General features: G+C 51.0%; 1 protein-coding gene across 1 annotated transcript in view; it reads right to left on the minus strand.

Annotated features, from left to right (window-relative positions):
- LOC146822512 (uncharacterized) overlaps nucleotides 1-20,586 on the minus strand; it is a 169,017-nt gene that overhangs the window by 12,252 nt on the left and 136,179 nt on the right. The window contains exon 8 of the mRNA XM_085613630.1: nucleotides 6,156-6,269. Within this exon, the coding sequence (XP_085469756.1) occupies nucleotides 6,156-6,269 (114 nt within the window). The remainder of the gene's footprint in view (nucleotides 1-6,155; nucleotides 6,270-20,586) is intronic.

Raw genomic sequence — 20,586 nt, forward strand, 5'->3', positions numbered from 1 at the left:
GGAGTATCTGGATAAGAATGCCCTGCTGGACAGGTCTCAGCATGGCTTTCGACCCAAACACTCCACAGAATCTGCCCTTATAACGGCAGCTGAAGGTATTCGAGCTACAGTGGATGGAGGGGGGAGAGCTATTCTTGTCCTCCTGGATCCGTCCGCTGCGTTCGATACCGTGTATCATGCGGTGCTGATGCAGCGTCTGAGGGAGGTAGGGATTGTGGATCGGGCCTTGGCCCTACTCTCTTCTTTTCTGGATAATCGAAGACAAAGCTTAAATTGGGCCGGCTTACACTCGGCAAATTTCGCGCTACCATGTGGCGTCCCACAAGGTTCTGCTCTTTCCCCGACTCTTTTTAACATCTATGTCAGACCTCTGGCTAGTCTGGTCAGGAAACATGGTTTTATGTTGCTGTCCTATGCGGATGATTCACAATTAGTGATATCAGTTGTGGATCACCCTGATCAAATAGCGGCCAAATTCCATGCCTGTCTTTCTGATGTGATGGAATGGATGCGCTTGAGTTTTTTAAAAATCAATACTGAAAAGACTGAAGTGGTGGAGTTCGGGAAAGGTCCCTCAGTCTGGAACACCCTATGGTGGCCATCGGAGGCTGGACAATGTCCCCTCCCGGTCACTAATGTGAGGAACTTAGGGGTGATCTTTGACGAAAATCTGAACATGTCAGCCCAGGTCAACAGCCTAACTTCATCATGTTTCCTCCTGTTAAAAACTCTGCGGAAAATCCTCCCATACATCCCTTTGGCGCTACAGAAAACTGTGATGGCCGCCTTATTCATGTCCAGACTGGATTATTGTAATGCCATGTTTTTGGGTATCGACAAGTTCCAGGTTGGAAAAATCCAGTCTTTGCAGAATGCCGCGGTTCGTGTAATTCTGAACCTGCCCAGGGGTTGCCCTACCTCTGCGGGAAGGAAATCTCTTCACTGACTTCCGGTTCAACAGAGAATCGAGTTTAAGGCACTCTGTTTGGTTCACCTAGCCCGCTTTGGTGGGGGTGCTAATGATGGAATAGACAGGTTTAGACCTTACATCCCGCCCCGTGCTTTGCGGTCGGCCAACCTTGGTCTTATCTGTATTTCCAGATTTAAACTAGCGAGAGGGGGCGGTCGTTCTTTTGCCACCTGTGCAGCCAGATTATGGAATCATCTGCCAGTGGAGATGCGACTTCAACCTAGTTATGCCCTTTTCAGAAAGATGCTGAAGTATCGCTTATTCCAGGTCCAATAATAATTCGTTTCCTGCTGATCATACATATCATAGCGCCAAGACACCGTCTGGTTTATAAGCTTCTTTTATACTTTTATACTTATACTTTATGTGGGATGGTTGTAGCTGGGACTTTTGGTGATTGACCGTGAAGCCCAGTTGGTGAAGTAGTTGGATTGTGGTGGAGGTGTGTTGTACACACTGATTGTATGAACTGGCTTTTATCAGCCAGTCGTCTAGGTATGGGAAGACGTGAATGTGTTGTCTTCGCAGGTGTGCTGTCACCACTGCTAGGCACTTGGTGAATACCCGTGGTGCTGTTGTGACTCCGAATGGGAGCACTTTGAATTGGTAGTGTTGTCCGTCCACTACAAATCTGAGGTACTTTCTGTGAGCGTAGTGCACTGGAATGTGGAAGTACGAGTCTTTTAAGTCCAGAGTGGTGAGGAAGTCGTTTTAGGAGAGGAGCGGAAGTACCTGCTGAAGCGTTACCATATGAAAATGGTCTGAGTGTATGTATGTGTTCAGGGGCCGGCGATCCAGGATGGGTCGTAGGGGCTCGTCTCTTTTTGGTATGAGAAAATATAGGGAGTAGACCCCCATATTTTGTTGTTTGACAGGAACGTGTTCTATTGCCTGCTTTTGTAGAAGGGAGATTACCTCCTTCTTTAGCAACATTAAATGTTCTTGTGACATTGGGCGCTGCCTGGGTGGAATGTTTGGGGGGGTAGATTTTAGTTCTAGGCAGTAGCCTGACCAAATTATCTGTGTTACCCATTTGTCTGAGGTGATGGTCGCCCAGACCGGAAGGAAATTTTGAAGTCTGCCCCCGACCGGAGTAGGATGGTCTGGAGGGAGCGGGGGGAAGTCATTGGGTAGGCGGTGTGGCAGAGCGGGCGATATTTGTTTTGCCTCTGCCTTTATTGTTGTTACCCCTATAGCCGCCTCTTTGATACCCCTTTGTGAAGGTGGACTGAGTGGGGGATTTGTAGGAAGTGGACGCGTTGTCTGAGGAGTAGCCTCTAGATGTACTTCGAAAGGAAGAGCAGCGAAAGGAGCGTCTAGGAGTGTGTGACTGTAAGGCTCCCATGGATTTCGCCGTATCCGTGTCCTTCTTCATCTTTTCCAGGACCTCATCCACCTTTGGTCCAAGTAGGTGTTCCTCGTCAAAAGAGTGATTAAGGATGGAGGCTTGTACCTCCGGTTTAAACCCTGATATTCTTAGCCAAGCATGGTGACGGAGGAGGACGCTAGTATTAATGGCCCTGGAAGCTGTGTCTGCTGCATCTAAGGCACAGCGTATAGAGGGGTTAGTCTTACCCTTTTGAATTAATTCGTTGGCCCTAGCTTTGTATTCTTCAGGGAGGTGGTGCATTATGCTTTCTAATTCATCATAATGTGCCCTATCATATCTGGCCAATAGCGCTTGGGTATTGGCGATACGCAATATATTGGCTGCCTGTGACGCAGTGCGTTTTCCTGATGCGTCTAGTAGCTTTGACTCCTTGTCCGGTGGTGGTGCTTCGCCTGACGCCTGGGAATTTGTTCTTTTTCGTGCAGTGGACACCACTAGGGAATCTAGTGTCGCTGGTCCTCTGATGTAGGAGGGATCTGTGGGGGCAGCTTTGTATTTTTTGTCTATGCGTGGGTTAATGACCCTGGCCCTAACGGGGTCTTTAAAAACTTCTGGCGCATGTTTTACCACCCCTTTAAGCATAGGTAATATGGAGGTAGACCTATGTGTGGTATTAAATGTGTCGAGGAGAAAATCCTCCTCCACGGGGTCAGTATGTAAGTCTACCCCGTGATAGTGTGCCGCCCTCTGAAGTAGATGGTGGAACCCTAGTGAGTCTTCCAGTGGAGATGGCCTGGAGGGGTAAAGGTCATCTTGTGGGACGTCGGGGATATCGGGGTTATTGTAGTCGCCCCATGGGTCTGGGGATCCTGTAGGGGTAGGGTCCTGGGGCACTTCCCTATATCATGATATGGATCCCCTTCATCCTCATCGTCTGGAGACGGGGTCGGAGAACGATGAGGTGGGAGTGGAGAAGGCGGAGGGGGTGGCGGTGGAGAAGGTGGAGGAGGTGGAGGAGGTGGGGAAGGTATTCTGATCGGAGAGGTAGCAGAGTCCTTCCTCTTTGGAGGTGGAGGCGGAGCCGGTTTGCCCAAATGTCTCTTTTTGGTAGAGAGTGTCAAATTACCAGTTTTTGGATCCTTGGTGAGAGTCTTTTGCAAGGGATCCGGTGTAAATAGTTCCTGTGAAAGTGTTTGGTCCGTCGGCGCCGAAGGTTGCTTGGAACCCAGCTTGGGAACCTCCGGTCGCTTGGTCGGCGCCGAGATGGGTTTAGACTTGGAAGTGTCGGTGGCCCTGTGTGGATTTGTCGGTACCGAAGATGGCGTCGGTACCGAAGAGCTGGGTTTCGACCCCGAAGGCTTCAGTGCGGAGCTCGGTGTCGAGGTGGAGGCCGGTTTCTTTTTCGGTGCCGAAGCAAGTTTATCGGCACCACTGGTAGGCTGGCTCGAGCCCGAGCTGCCGGAAGGCTTACTTGGCTTCTTCACCGGGCCCAAAGGTGGGGTGTGTGAAGCAGTGTCTCTGGTTTTGCCTGGGCCCGTAGGCGAAGGCGTGACTGCAGCCTTTTTCGGAGCCGGCAAGGGTGTTTGGGGGGATGTAGATCGGTACTCACGACCCTCTGCGCTGGAGTGATGTCCTCCACATCTGATTCGTCGGCCTCGGAAGCGCTGACGAGGTCCTCTTCGGTGCGACGCTGCTCCGGATCATCGATGTCGTCTCCGAAGATGTCGACTGGAATGGACGTTGAGGAGAGTGCCATATTCCTTCTGGCTCTTCGGTCCTGAATAGTCTTTTTGGATCCGAAAGACTTACAGGCCGGACAGTCTCGAGCCTCGCGTTCAGGGGAGAGGCAGAGGTTGCATACCTCGTGAAGATCGGTGTGGGGAAATTTGGACCCACATCGAGGGCACTTTTTAAATGGCGTCCTTTCCATGAGCCGGGACCGGAGCTTGGTTAGGCCCGAAGGCCGCCGTCGACGACTGGAACCGAAGGTCTGTGCCGATGAGAAGGCGCGTCGAGTGGGGAGATCGCGATCGAAACAATATAGCGATTTGGGTGAGGATTGCGCGTCGATCGTCGAACTGGAAGCTGTTACATCCGAGCCCGTTGGTGGAAAAGAACAATCTGAATGGAGCCGAAGCCCATGCGCAGTATGATCCAAAGGAGGAGTCACCCATCTCGTGACTTCCAAAGACTTTCCAAGAGGAAAAACAAATTGCAAACATCTGGGCCCAACACCAGATGGCGATCTATGCAAAAGTGTGTAATCTGCAGCTCATATGCCTCGAATAGCCGTATTCCCAGGAGCAGGGCGGAGGCAGCGGGTGATCATCAGTTGCACAGGAGCACCTGTGCAGGGCTTGGTCCAGGCGTCGAGCAGGACATCACTGAAGGCTTCATTGAGGTGGAGAAGGGGTTCCCTGAGGGATAACCTGGGTTTAAGCACCTCTGTAAAGACATTGGTCTTGACCTCCATCGAGTACAGCGTAAGGTCCAGGCCTTCAGCCTCCCTCTGAACCACCACAGCTAAAGAAGCCCCTTCCTCTATAGTCACATTAGGAGGAGAGTCCAGGCCAGTGCTTGGTGAGGTGTCCAGACCACTGGCATCAGCTAGGTCCTAATCCGATTTTTTCTTGGCCAAGTGTTCCACAAGGTAGTCAGGATACCATAAGGACGCTCAGATCCACTCCAATTATATTCCTAACAGGGCCTGTCGGAAAATAGAGGCACGGCCTCCGACCAGGTAGTTGCCAAAGTTGATGTCGATGCAGACCCGGCTCCGTATCGGAGTCAGGAATGACAATGGAAGTTGGCTGTGCCAGGAACGGTTTCACTGGATCCGACCTTGGGTGAAGGTCGTGGATTCACGACCAGAGCTGGTCTGGATATGGGAACGGATTCAAAGGGCATGACTGGCACCGAGGCAAGCCCGCCTTTAGAAATGCTGTCTGGGCACCTTCCGAACCCATGGGGCCTGAAGGTGCCTAGCCTCATAGAATTCCATCAATTGGGCAAGGGTCACTCCAGCTCCAGTATATTCTGGTAGGTGTGGCGCAGACCCATATTTAGCAGTGTTAGAGAAGTGTGGGAACAGGGCCTAGGCTTGTTGCGTCGTTCCTGGGCCTCCTCCGATGACTTAAGACTGGCATGGAGAAGTCGAAAGAATGCTTCAACTTATTGGTCGTCTTCTGTTGGACTTACCCGATGAAGATTTTGACCTTGAAGACGACCAACAGGAACAACTCCAAAGTAGGGGCTAGGACCTTTAAAGCAACCTGGAGCGGTGCAGAGTCATCCGGTGCCAAGCGACCAGGAGCTTCCTGCATGCTCCCGGACTGCTTTGCACAAGAGCCAGGGCAGATATTGGAGTAGTGGCCCAACTCCAGGCACCATAAGCAAACCAGGTGAGGGTTTGTCACTGACATCTGCCTGTGGCAGGCTCCACAGGGTTTAAAACCCACAGGATTTTCAAGGGACATCCTTGAAGCATACTGGAAGTGACAAAAAGTCGAAAAAAGCAGTCAAAAAGAGACAGAGGTAGCTCTTCTGGACCTGTGCTGATGGCACGGAAAGAAAAGAACTCACGCCAGCGCCCTGGTGTGGTGCCTATATAGGCACCACGCACATCACATCCAGTGCACAGGAGGCCTACGATGCAGATGCAGAGCTGATTGGCGTCACCTACTGCCAGGCAGGGGTACTGCTCAAGATCTGTTGGATCCAAGTCGGACACCTGGGTAATATTCTCAAGTAAGGAATCTGCGGCTAGAAGCCTCTATCAGATAGCGCCTTTATAAGGTATGAAGGTTCATGTGTCTCTCAGAGGCCTTTGAACAGATGCAGGCTCTCGCGCCTCACCTTCTAAGAGCACTGCAGCGGGCTCTTCCTTCTCTGTATCCTGGGGTTGCGTGACCGGGGAGGTCCATCTCCTGTCACCTCTCGCCATCACCTCAGAGCTGGCTGCTTCACAACCTGGAAGAGAAAAGCCAAAAAGAGGAGGTAAGGTTATCAGGTTAGAGGCACCACCACCATCTGAAGACTAGTTCAGAATTCACCGAGATCGTCTCATGGATGATCATTACCTGCAGAAATATTTCTATTCCCACAGTGCGTCCAGCACCGGCCATCAGCATGCACATACCACTGCCTGACCAGTAGTATGTACGGGGTCGCATGCACATAGCACTGCCTGACCAGTAGTATGTACGGGGTCGCATGGACATAGCACTGCCTGATCAGTAGTATGTACGGGGTCGCATGCACACACCACTGCCTGATCAGTAGTATGTACGGGGTCGCATGCACACACCACTGCCTGATCAGTAGTATGTACGGGGTCGCATGCACACACCACTGCCTGATCAGTAGTATGTACGGGGTCGCATGCACACACCACTGCCTGACCAGTAGTATGTACGGGGTCGCATGCACACACCACTGCCTGATCAGTAGTATGTACAGGGTCGCATGCACACACCACTGCCTGACCAGTAGTATGTACGGGGTCGCATGCACACACCACTGCCTGACCAGTAGTATGTACGGGGTCGCCTGCACATACCACTGCCTGATCAGTAGTATGTACGGGGTCGCATGCACATACCACTGCCTGACCAGTAGTATGTACGGGGTCGCATGCACACACCACTGCCTGACCAGTAGTATGTACGGGGTCGCATGCACATACCACTGCCTGACCAGTAGTATGTATGGGGTCGCCTGCACATACCACTGCCTGATCAGTAGTATGTATGGGATCGCATGCACACACCACTGCCTGATCAGTAGTTTGTACGGGGTCGCATGCACACACCACTGCCTGATCAGTAGTATGTACAGGGTCGCATGCACACACCACTGCCTGACCAGTAGTATGTACGGGGTCGCATGCACACACCACTGCCTGACCAGTAGTATGTACGGGGTCGCATGCACACACCACTGCCTGACCAGTAGTATGTACGGGGTCGCATGCACACACCACTGCCTGACCAGTAGTATGTACGGGGTCGCATGCACATACCACTGCCTGACCAGTAGTATGTACGGGTCTATGTACGGGTCGCATGCACATACCACTGCCTGACCAGTAGTATGTACGGGTCGCATGCACACACCACTGCCTAACCTGTAGTATGTACGGGGTCGCATGCACACACCACTGCCTGGTCAGTAGTATGTACGGGGTCGCATGCACATACCACTGCCTGGTCAGTAGTATGTACGGGGTCGCATGCACACACCACTGCCTGATCAGTAGTATGTACGGGGTCGCATGCACACACCACTGCCTGACCAGTAGTATGTACGGGGTCGCATGCACACACCACTGCCTGATCAGTAGTATGTACGGGGTCGCATGCACACACCACTGCCTGATCAGTAGTATGTACGGGGTCGCATGCACACACCACTGCCTGGTCAGTAGTATGTACGGGGTCGCATGCACACACCACTGCCTGACCAGTAGTATGTACGGAGTCGCCACGCTTTAGACTGCCAGTGCACAGGCCTCAATGCTGACCTGCAACGGGGTTTTTTTTTTCTCAATTGGAACTACAAACAGAATTCTGTCAATGCACAACCAACAGCACCAGCACAGCGCCTCAGATGCTTTGCAGGGGGTCTCGTCTATGAATCCTGCCGTGTTTTACATTAGCCACACCACCGTCCCTCTAATGTTCATAGACTTGCTCTTAAACGTCCTCTGCTTCCACAAATCATCCTTTCCTGCCCCCTCTCTCTCTCCACAGTTCTCTTCATCTTCACCCCCTGTGCTCAATCGCAGTTTAACATGAATGGACTGTGGCGCAGATGAGCAGCACCCAGAATAAAACATTCTGGTGGACGGGGACGTCACAGGCCCCCTCTCAAAACCCTCCACTTGCAATAAAGGTTTACCGCTTTACTGGGAGCACTCATGTGACCCACACATGCACCAGGAGGAGTCAGGGAGCTGAAATCAAGGGTTAGGGTCTTGAACCACAAGAGCCAGTGAGATCATTGAAATGTTGCCGAAGTCAGAGTTACTTGCCAGAGTCAGGCCAGGGCACTCTGCTACAGCCGAGGGTATCCAGGAAGCATCTGTGTGCATCCCTGGGGCTGGGAAGAGGCCTGTACACAATGCTCACAAGATCAAGGATGGAACTGCGCAGTGCCACCACACTTGCAAATGCATCTCTGAAGCCTTCACTCCTCTGGCTAGGACGGTGCATCCTTGTTTCGTTTTGCCAGCTGGCTAGCTAAGGCCTTCGGCTCATGGCCTGTGCTCGTCTTGAGATGATCTTTGCACACATTTCAGTGAGGTAAGGTTTGCTCTCCCGTCTCCTGCTAAGGGACCTATTTCTCTCCCTAGTCATGTAATGCCCTCAGCACTTCTTGCAGAGCAAGTCACAGCAGCACGGCTCCTGCACAGTCCTAGGCTGCTTCCGAAAACAGCAACCGACCGGGTTTGGTCTCTGCTTGGGCCGGTGTGCAGAGCCGCTTTCAGAAATGCGGCCAAAGTACAACTACTCCTTGGTCACAGCTACTGTTTATACTGCTTTAGGGGCACTGGCAAACATCAGGGCCCACAAATGTACACATCTGGTTCAAAGTGTGAGCAATCCTCTGCAGCCTACGCTTTCTGGAAAGATAGTGCAGGGGCTGGAAGGGAATAGAGCGGAGCAGCTGTAAAGACTTGAACCAGTGCACTCGGATGAGGTGAGGATACAGGGGCTAACATGGGCAGATGGAGCGGAGCAGCAGGCTGTAAAGACTTGAACCAGTACACTCGGATGAGGTGAGGATACAGGGGCTAACATGGGCAGATGGAGCGGAGCAGCAGGCTGTAAAGACTTGAACCAGTACACTCGGATGAGGTGAGGATACAGGGGCTAACATGGGCAGATGGAGCGGAAAAGCAGGCTGTAAAGACTTGAACCAGTACACTCAGGTGAAGTCAGGATACAGGGGCTAACGTGGGCAGATGGAGCGGAGCAGCAGGCTGTAAAGACTTGAACCAGTACACTCAGGTGAGGTCAGGATACAGGGGCTAACATGGGCAGATGGTGCGGAGCAGCAGGCTGTAAAGACTTGAACCAGTACACTCAGGTGAGGTGAGGATACAGGGGCTAACATGGGCAGATGGAGCGGAAAAGCAGGCTGTAAAGACTTGAACCAGTACACTCAGGTGAAGTCAGGATACAGGGGCTAACGTGGGCAGATGGAGCGGAGCAGCAGGCTGTAAAGACTTGAACCAGTACACTCGGATGAGGTCAGGATACAGGGGCTAACACGGGCAGATGGAGCGGAGCAGCAGGCTGTAAAGACTTGAACCAGTACACTCGGATGAGGTCAGGATACAGGGGCTAATGTGGGCAGATGGAGCGGAGCAGCGGGCTGTAAAGACTTGAACCAGTACACTCAGATAAGGTCAGGATACAGGGGCTAACATGGGCAGATGGAGCGGAGCAGCAGGCTGTAAAGACTTGAACCAGTACACTCGGATGAGGTGAGGATACAGGGGCTAACATGGGCAGATGGAGCGGAAAAGCAGGCTGTAAAGACTTGAACCAGTACACTCAGGTGAAGTCAGGATACAGGGGCTAACGTGGGCAGATGGAGCGGAGCAGCAGGCTGTAAAGACTTGAACCAGTACACTCAGGTGAGGTCAGGATACAGGGGCTAACATGGGCAGATGGTGCGGAGCAGCAGGCTGTAAAGACTTGAACCAGTACACTCAGGTGAGGTGAGGATACAGGGGCTAACGTGGGCAGATGGAGCGGAGCAGCAGGCTGTAAAGACTTGAACCAGTACACTCGGATGAGGTCAGGATACAGGGGCTAACACGGGCAGATGGAGCGGAGCAGCAGGCTGTAAAGACTTGAACCAGTACACTCGGATGAGGTCAGGATACAGGGGCTAATGTGGGCAGATGGAGCGGAGCAGCGGGCTGTAAAGACTTGAACCAGTACACTCAGATAAGGTCAGGATACAGGGGCTAACATGGGCAGATGGAGCGGAGCAGCAGGCTGTAAAGACTTGAACCAGTACACTCGGATGAGGTCAGGATACAGGGGCTAACACGGGCAGATGGAGCGGAGCAGCAGGCTGTAAAGACTTGAACCAGTACACTCGGATGAGGTCAGGATACAGGGGCTAATGTGGGCAGATGGAGCGGAGCAGCGGGCTGTAAAGACTTGAACCAGTACACTCAGATAAGGTCAGGATACAGGGGCTAACATGGGCAGATGGAGCGGAGCAGCAGGCTGTAAAGACTTGAACCAGTACACTCAGATGAGGTGAGGATACAGGGGCTAACATGGGCAGATGGAGCGGAGGAGCAGGCTGTAAAGACTTGAACCAGTACACTCGGATGAGGTCAGGATACAGGGGCTAACGTGGGCAGATGGAGCGGAGCAGCAGGCTGTAAAGACTTGAACCAGTACACTCGGATGAGGTCAGGATACAGGGGCTAACACGGGCAGATGGAGCGGAGCAGCAGGCTGTAAAGACTTGAACCAGTACACTCAGGTGAGGTCAGGATACAGGGGCTAACACGGGCAGATGGCATTAGCAGATGCTGTACAGTACGCTCAGGGCTTTAAGTGGGATGAAAAAACTGGGGGGTCTCTCGAGGGGGCGTGGCCAATGTAATTAAGGGTGTGGCTTAAAAACACGTAAGCTAAACATTTGTGCTTAGCATAGTGTGCCGCCCGACTTGTATTTTGCGGTTTCTGTCATTGCATCCAGATATATGATACATGTCACGACTATTGGCTTTGTCAATGGTTGTTACTTGCAAAAGATAAATAAGCAGCAACTATGGCTTGTATATAATATTGAAAAGCTTCCAGCCCTGGTGACACCACAACAATGTTGCTGCTCTTGAGTTGCAAAGAGAAGGGAAATCCAGAGAGAGAATAAAAGATTTCCCTTCCCCTATAACGCTCGTAAAAAACGCACCGTCTGTGCCAGGGCACAAAACAGAGCCCGATAGAGACCCGTTTCCAGGCCCCCTTAAAAAAACTGCCGGTGCTCAGACCCGGTGAGACCCGGCCCACTTAAAGCCCTGAGTACGCTGCCCTCTTTTCCTTCACCTATGCTATGCATCTATAAAACGCATGGCTACCGAACGGGCCTCCCAGCGCTCATGTCCTTCCTACAGGTAGCAGCAGGTAAATCACTCAAAGAGAGAGGTTTTGAGAATCTCCCTACATTTAATTTGATCGCGGGTCAGTTTTAAGGAAGACGGTAGAGAGTTCCAGACTTCAGCTGCGAGAAACACAAAAGAGCGTCGCCACTTCTCACTTTGTTGATCGAGGTACAGAAAAGAGCCTCATGTCTGTGCCACGCAGGGTCCTTTTAGGAATGGAAGGGATTAGCAATCTCTGAATTAAAGGGGGGCTTTTATTGTACATCATTGTGTGAGCCAGGAAAAGGGACTGGAGTTGAATTCTTTTACATGCGGGCCACCAGTGCAGAGAGAAAGGGAAACAGAGACGGAGGGGCGCTTTGGGATTCTCAACAGAGCGCGCGCTGCAGCGCCCTGAACAATCTGGAAGCGCTTGACCACACACTGGCGGCTTCCCAGAAAGACTAAGCTGCCACAGTCGAGGCGGGATAAGACGAGGCCTTGGACGACAGTCCTTCGAATGGTAGGGGGAAGCCAGCTCAAGATGTTCCTTAAAGCTCGAAGCAAACCAAAGCATGCGGAGGCAAGTTCCATATCTGGACCTCCACAGTAAGAGGACTGTCTATCCAGAAGCATAACTTTAGGTGGGGGACGGTCACCTTAATAATTCTTCCAATGGAGTTCGGATCAGAGCGTGGGGCATTCCCTTCTCTTTGTCTCCACTGAGTTAGAATTCCTGCTGGTCATCCGGTCAGAGACATCCCTTAGGCAGAGACTGAGTTTGGAGGAAAGAACTCCTGCAACAGATGTACAAGAAGTGATGATCTAAGCTCCATCACCATATGATACGGCGGAGAGCTCGGGTATCAGGTCTGCTAGGGCTGCACATAAACGTAAAACCAAGAGGGGCTAAGCCGTGATCCTTGAGGGACCCATATTATTGACAGCAGAGGCCATGGAAGGCCCATAAACTCGTCAGTGTGTGCTCTCTGCCCCTTTATACACCGCTTGCTATTCAAGGTCTCCTCCGGTCGTCTCGGTAGAGTGCAAGAGACTGCCTGTGTGGAGGTCAGGTTTAGTTTTCAGTTTATACGGAGGTGCCCGGCGTGCGGTCAGTGCTTCCCAACCACTCTACATGGAATTAGTGGGCCTGACTCACAAAGGTAAAGGTAGACCAGAAGTCTGACTCAGACCAGAAGTCTGACTTTACTGGTAGTAACTTATCTTTGTGAATACCGAAAAGTAGTAAAGTCAGACTTTGGTCTAACTTGACCTTTGTGAACCAGGCCCTCAGAGTCCGTGGGGTTTTCCAGAATCCCACAAGCCCTGTATTGTGGTACCCCTGGCCTTCAGTAACATGTAGGAAGTTTTGAGAACTTACTACTTCAAACAATTATTTAGTAGAGTAACCATTTTCAGAAGGATTTTCTAAAGGCACCCAAGGACATGATAGGATGGTGTTCCATCACGTCTTATGGAGGTCTGAACCATGGTTTCCGTTCGTACCGACTGTTACCGCTGCTTTTCTATGGCGAGACTCAGTTTTGGGTTTACTTACTGGATTTACACGCTAATTTGACTTTATTGGGCCATGTATTAATGCCATCCGAGTGAAGTATGTTAATGTTCTTTTCAGATGCAAGAGTCACTTCTATATAGCGTTAAAGTAAAAAGGTGAGCCGCAGCTACGACGACCCTATTCTATTCTATTCTACAGTGTTTATAAAGCGCATATCTACTCGAAAACGGTCTGCGTAGGACTGATCGGAGTGAGTAAATTAGAAGGCTAAAAGACTTAAGCAAAAGATAGGTTTTGAGTTTCTTGCTAAAAGTGACAAATATATCCTCTCTTTTTAATATTAATTGGAAAGAAGTTCCAGAGCTTTGGTGCAAGGTAACTGAAAGACCTGCCCCCACGTCTAGCTCTCTAATTCTGGGGACAGAAAGAGTTGAAGATGATTTAATCTAAGATCCCTCTTGACCTGGTCAGGAGTGGCGAGTAGCTGTAGGACAGAGGGGCCAGTATAATGATTTGCCGTATGTAAAATGCATAATGCCTTAAATTGTGTTCTGGGACTTATAGACAGCCAGTGGAGATACCCGAGTGCCTTACCAGCTTACAGAGTTTTTTTTCATGCCTCGCAGAATCCGGTTGGCAGCATTTTGAATGAGCTGGAGTTTTTTTTTATTACAAATTTTGGGCTGCCTAGGAACAGCGAGTTGACATAATCAAGGTGTGATACGATTAGCCCTTAAATAACGATTCTCCGTACTTCCACCGTGATCTATTTCAAAACTCTTCTCAAGGCTCTCAAAAGGGCGAAGCAGCTACCAGTCCCCTTTCTTCGCTGGGAGGCCATGGTGAATTGGTTGTGTAGGAACATTCCAAGACTCTTTAGTTCTAGCTGGGGGGATAGGCGGTTGCCTAGAGGGCATGGCCGAATGATCTCTTCCCAGAGAGATGGACTGTTTCCGAGAAGCTCAGTTTTCCCACCATTCACTTTCAGAGAACTAGCTGCCAAGCACTCAGACACTCTTACTAAGCAGCTGTTAAGTCTCGCAGAGACAAAGTCCATGTGTGGTGACAGCGTGACAGGAAACTGGGTATCATCCGCATAGGATACCATCTTTAGACCGAGGGAACATATGATATCTTGTAAAGGGTGGACGTAAATATTAAATAGCATAGGGCTTAGGGGCGTGCCCTGCGGGGCACCGCAAAACAGCGGATGTCTGGAGGAGAGCAACAACCCCTCACTGACCTGAATATTGCGCCTATTCAACAATGAGGCCAGCCATTTCAGGGCCCTTCCAGTAATCGCGACTTCTTCCAGTCGGCGGAGGCGAGTGGGGTGGGCAGCCGTATCACAAGTGGCACTCGGGCCCAGGGGGGTCAGTGTCACTGGTCCACCCTGGCCCAGCACCGTCTTCAAATCTTCTGTGGCTCTCGGCAGAGCAGTCTCTGTGCTACGGCCGGTCTGGAAGCCGGTCTGAGGAGGAGGGGAGATGTTATTGTTTTCCAGGTGGTCAGCGATATCTCCAATGGTCACTTTCTCTAAACGCTTACGGACGCCTTGTAGGAGAGAGACGGGTCTGTAGCGTTCTGTCGCTTCAGATCCAGGTTCGGCTTCTTTAATGATGCCCGGGTTATGGCAGGTTTCCCTTCGTCTGGACACTGCAGCTTTCTAAGGAGAGATCAGACAGGTCTGTCACAGCAGGAAGCACCATAGGGCCCCCTTTAGTAGGACATCAATAGGCGCAGGGTCAAGGGGGGACCCGATTTGATGGTTGTTGCCGCCATGAGGTCCTCTAGGGACGAGATTGGAAAGGCATCAAGTAATGTTGTATTATCAGTGCCTCTGGCGTTATTATCTGCATTATTCAGACGGTCGGATGAGCCCGAGACGGCCGGGTAAATGTCTGTCACTTTGCCAAGACAGTGAGTAGCTAGAGGCTCACATCGGTCTATCCATATAGGCCCTCCCCTGAAGCGCAGACATCAGTTTCTTATTTTCCACACTTAAAACGCCGATCCGATCAGCAGTTCCTCAGGCCGTTTTTTGGCCTACCTCGACAATTTCTTAGAATGGCACAGTGCGCATTTCATATGTTCTCGGGGCTCAATCCTTGTGGGTCCTGTGGACGACAAATGTCGGCCACGGACCCTCACTTTATTTGCATGTGGTGCCTAGGTGAGCACCATGACTCCGAGGAGTGCGACTCATGTCAACAACTTCAACCAAAGGAACCTCAGATGAAGCCTCTACCAGTGTGGTTGTCATAGTCTTCCAATATATCCCACCGGCCTTGCCCCCCTTCACGCTTCAATTACTGATTCAGGAGCTGTTACCGTGAGCGTCACTCTCCTTCGACGTCTAAAGGTAAGTCTCTATGCAGGTCATCGAAGTGGCGGCATCAACAGACTTTGCTGCATGAAGCCTGCCACTGGTCTTCAGCTGAAGACTCAGTGCATGAGTCTACCCCACGCCTTCCAGTCTAGCCTGGAGCCAGGGCGACTCTGACCCAGATGAGAGAATATTACAATTCTCTTCATAACTTCCCTGGAGCACCCTCTGGCCCCAAGAAGGTGCATGAAGCCATAACTGTGTCCTGGCCGGCGGGTTCATCCGCTGAGTCAGTTTGGTTGCCAGATTCTAAATCTGTTTCGACATCGGTGAACAGCCCTTCGGGGTTACCACCTTCCTCGTCTGGGACTGGTCCACCATCTTCAACAACGGCGTCAAGGTCTGGCCTGCTAACTTCGATGACAGTGACGTCTGCGCCGCTCAACTCTTCACCTCTTTTCTACTCCGATGCTGAGATGACACCCAGTCGGCGTCGGATGGGGTGCCGAACGTGGCGCCGATGGAGCCATCCATATCTGAAGTCCTCCCTCCTGGCTTACATGTTGAGGGTCATGAGGATGGAGGTAATGGAGAGGGTTTGGAGTTTTTCCATCCTATTTCTCAAACTCCCATAGAGTCTAGCTGGTTGATTGACTTAGGAGAAGCTAGTGGCTTGGAATTTTCACTCTGTTGCTGCCGTATCTTTGGTATATATCACAGATATATACATATATATATTTGCAAGCATGGTCAGACAGAACTACTTCCATAAGGTGTACGTATCTGCTTTTGTCACTGCGCTTCTCTTGAGACTCTAGTTCGAGCTCGAATTTGCCGTCCGTTGCAAATTCATTTCATTTTTACCTTTCTCCTCTGGGCTTCGATGTGTTATAGTCCCAGGGGGTTGTCTTCTCTCTAGGAGGGTTTTTTGCTCTGGGACGGGTCTCTGCCAAACACTGTTGTTGTTCCTCTTTTGTTCAGCATTGCAGGGATGTCTCTCTTCCTCTCTTTCTCTCTAGTGTGGAAGTGCTCTGAGAGTACCTTTCCTCTGTGTCACAGGGTGGGGTTAGATCGCGTCCTAGTTTCCACGACAGCTGTAGTTCTAACTCAGTGGTATGGACTGATGTCCTTGGTCCTTTGGTCTTGTCCGGTCAAGGGTTGATTATCTTTAGCACGGCTGCACAGTATTATTGTTTCTATGAAGTGTTTTCTTCCAACACTTCCTTATCCTTCTGCTATGGGTAATGTTTCCCACATGTTTCTCATACAGGCGTCCCACAGTCCTTCTAGTACAGTGTCTTCTTGGCTTCACCAATAATTCTTTATAGAGCCTGCTTGCTATATTTAATTACGGACTGACTAGTCCTATTCGGGGATTTTTTGTCGGATGTTGCTTGGGTATCTAATTTTAAGATAAGGAATCTGAGGCTAGATATCTCTATATGAATAAGTTACTTACCGACGGTAACGCCTTATCTGGTAGAGACAGGATCTAGCCGCAGATTCCTTAACGACCCACTGATCCTCCTCGCTCTGTGAACTGTGAGTCCCGTTACCTACAAGATCCCTGTCCTGGTATTCTGATGCCCTTCTTTAGGACTCTGTAATTATTTAACATAAAGATGCCTCTTTTTTGAGCCCACTGTTTCCATAGGGAGTTTCTATGTGGCTCCACGTAGTTGGCATGAAAAATAGTCACAGAAGAAACTGATGTCAGCGCGTCAAAGGAGGGCTTATATGGACTCAGTCGACATCACATCCAGAGGATGACGTTGCTACGGAGTCGTTCAATGCCCTCCACCGACGCGCAGAGGTACTGCTGTACAAAACTTTCCGGATCCAGTCTGGCGCCTGGGGATACCTCTACATTAAGAAACCTGCGGCTAGATCCTGTCTCTACCAGATAAGGCGCTACTGAAGGTAAGTAACTTGCTCATTATTGTGCCACGGCATTCTGTTCTGCCTGGGGTTCCACTGTTGTCCAGTGAGTCTGGATGGATTTCTCGTCGGACAGCAGTGCCTTCTGCCTGGGGTTCCACTGTTGTCCAGTGAGTCTGGATGGATTTCTCCCTGGACAGCAGTGCCTTCTGCCTGGGTTCCACTGTTGTCCAGTGAGTCTGGATGGATTTCTCGCTGGACAGCAGTGCCTTCTGCCTGGGGTTCCACTGTTGTCCAGTGAGTCTGGATGGATTTCTCGTCGGACAGCAGTGCCTTCTGCCTGGGTTCCACTGTTGTCCAGTGAGTCTGTGATGGATTTCTCGCTGGACAGCAGTGCCTTCTGCCTGGGGTTCCACTGTTGTCCAGTGAGTCTGGATGGATTTCTCGCTGGACAGCAGTGCCTTCTGCCTGGGGTTCCACTGTTGTCCAGTGAGTCTGGATGGATTTCTCGCTGGACAGCAGTGCCTTCTGCCTGGGTTCCACTGTTGTCCAGTGAGTCTGTGATGGATTTCTCGCTGGACAGCAGTGCCTTCTGCCTGGGGTTCCACTGTTGTCCAGTGAGTCTGGATGGATTTCTCGCTGGACAGCAGTGCCTTCTGCCTGGGGTTCCACTGTTGTCCAGTGAGTCTGGATGGATTTCTCGCTGGACAGCAGTGCCTTCTGCCTGGGGTTCCACTGTTGTCCAGGGAGTCTGGATGGATTTCTCCCTGGACAGCAGTGCCTTCTGCCTGGGGTTCCACTGTTGTCCAGTGAGTCTGGATGGATTTCTCGCTGGACAGCAGTGCCTTCTGCCTGGGGTTCCACTGTTGTCCAGTGAGTCTGGATGGATTTCTCGCTGGACAGCAGTGCCTTCTGCCTGGGGTTCCGCTGTTGTCCAGTGAGTCTGTGATGGATTTCTCGCTGGACAGCAGTGCCTTCTGCCTGGGTTCCACTGTTGTCCAGTGAGTCTGTGATGGATTTCTCGCTGGACAGCAGTGCCTTCTGCCTGGGGTTCCACTGTTGTCCAGTGAGTCTGGATGGATTTCTCGCTGGACAGCAGTGCCTTCTGCCTGGGGTTCCACTGTTGTCCAGTGAGTCTGGATGGATTTCTCGCTGGACAGCAGTGCCTTCTGCCTGGGGTTCCACTGTTGTCCAGGGAGTCTGGATGGATTTCTCCCTGGACAGCAGTGCCTTCTGCCTGGGGTTCCACTGTTGTCCAGTGAGTCTGGATGGATTTCTCGCTGGACAGCAGTGCCTTCTGCCTGGGTTGCACTGTTGTCCAGTGAGTCTGTGATGGATTTCTCGCCAGACAGCAGAGCCTTCTGCCTGGGGTTCCACTGTTGTCCAGTGAGTCTGTGATGGATTTCTCGCTGGACAGCAGTGCCTACTGCCTGGGTTCCGCTGTTGTCCAGTGAGTCTGTGATGGATTTCTCGCTGGACAGCAGTGCCTTCTGCCTGGGGTTCCACTGTTGTCCAGTGAGTCTGTGATGGATTTCTCGCTGGACAGCAGTGCCTTCTGCCTGGGGTTCCACTGTTGTCCAGGGAGTCTGGATGGATTTCTCCCTGGACAGCAGTGCCTTCTGCCTGGGGTTCCACTGTTGTCCAGTGAGTCTGGATGGATTTCTCGCTGGACAGCAGTGCCTTCTGCCTGGGTTCCACTGTTGTCCAGTGAGTCTGGATGGATTTCTCGCTGGACAGCAGTGCCTTCTGCCTGGGGTTCCACTGTTGTCCAGTGAGTCTGGATGGATTTCTCGCTGGACAGCAGTGCCTTCTGCCTGGGGTTCCACTGTTGTCCAGGGAGTCTGTGATGGATTTCTCCCTGGACAGCAGTGCCTTCTGCCTGGGTTCCACTGTTGTCCAGTGAGTCTGGATGGATTTCTCGCCGGACAGCAGTGCCTTCTGCCTGGGTTCCACTGTTGTCCAGTGAGTCTGTGATGGATTTCTCGCTGGACAGCAGTGCCTTCTGCCTGGGTTCCACTGTTGTCCAGTGAGTCTGGATGGATTTCTTGTCGGACAGCAGAGCCTTCTGCCTGGGGTTCCACTGTTGTCCAGTGAGTCTGGATGGATTTCTCGCCGGACAGCAGAGCCCCCTAAGGCTCTTCACTGTTTCCATTCCATGGGCTTGTTTGCACTTGTACTTGGCTACTCAATAAACCGGACACCCGTATCCTCTCGGCGTCGTTGCCTTCTTGGATTTCTATCTGGCTTACAACGCACCTGTTGGTGCCTGATGAGGCCCGTGTTAGCCTTGATGGCTAGCGTGGCCTTTAGGAAGGATGGCAGATGAATGACATCTCACCAGGGGGCGTAAATGCCAATTTCCAACCCATTAAAGTAAACTCAAAATACACACTATGTTATGCTCAAACCCAGCCACGCTTCCTGTTACGTTACTCCTGAATAACGAAACGTTTTCGCGAGAGATAAAGTTAAACATTTTGTCACAGAGGATATACCTCCTCCAAGTATGAGGGGCACCTGAATTGTTCTGAAAAGCTCTTTCCAGTTGTTTTGTATTTATATTGTTTTTCTCCCCAATATGAAGACTTGAAGGATTGGATGGCCACTAAATATGATTGTAATTAACCTTGTTCAGGCTGGCTCTTTTGATGTACAGTTTTCAGCTCCAGATTATAACATGGAACCGCAGGAGAGTTCGCCTTGGACTTGGTTGTTCCAGCGCTTGACTGCGCTGAGTGGGAAGCTTGAGGAGTAATCCTGCAGCGCAGTGATGAAAGAAAGTATGTCACCTTTCTTAATGCTATTACTTGTAAAATATGTGGAAGCCAGTGGCTTATTCTTTAGTTATTGAAGATTGAAATGTTACTCCTACAAAATGGGACTAGCTCTGGGGTATGGAACTAGGGTTTTCGTTCTGCAGCGTTCTATCGAATGCTTGAGCCCGAGTTTGCATTTCGTTTTGAGTAAGGGAGCGGTTATCTAAATCAGACGCAGGACAGTTTTGAGGTGGTTCAGCAGTTTTTCTTCACATGTTTTTATTGAGTTTTCATGATACATCCATATAACAAATTACGACAGTCCCCCATGTCAGTACAGGTGGTGCATCGAGTGAAGTACAGGCGGAAGAGCAGGACACAAATCAATGGATCAGAAGATAATCGCCATGCTATGGGAAGTGAAAGGGGGAGGGCGGTACATGCTCGACGGAATGCTCCAAGCTGTCGTGGTTCAGAGAATTGGAACAGGCGTGACAGGCAGGTACATTTTCAAAAACATGATTAAACAAATAAATAATTAAGAGTCACAAAACAATGTATTCTCACTAGTAGCACTGAGTCATATGTTGCAGGTAATCGCACACGTATTGTAGTGGGGTGCGGTGCATGAGCCATGGCTCTATCGGAGGGGTGAGGGCTGGTACCAGGAGTACACTGTGCCAAGGGTGTGTCAG

Source organism: Triturus cristatus, chromosome 6 (assembly GCF_964204655.1).
Source record: "Triturus cristatus chromosome 6, aTriCri1.1, whole genome shotgun sequence".
In the NCBI taxonomy this organism is placed as follows: domain Eukaryota; kingdom Metazoa; phylum Chordata; class Amphibia; order Caudata; family Salamandridae; genus Triturus; species Triturus cristatus.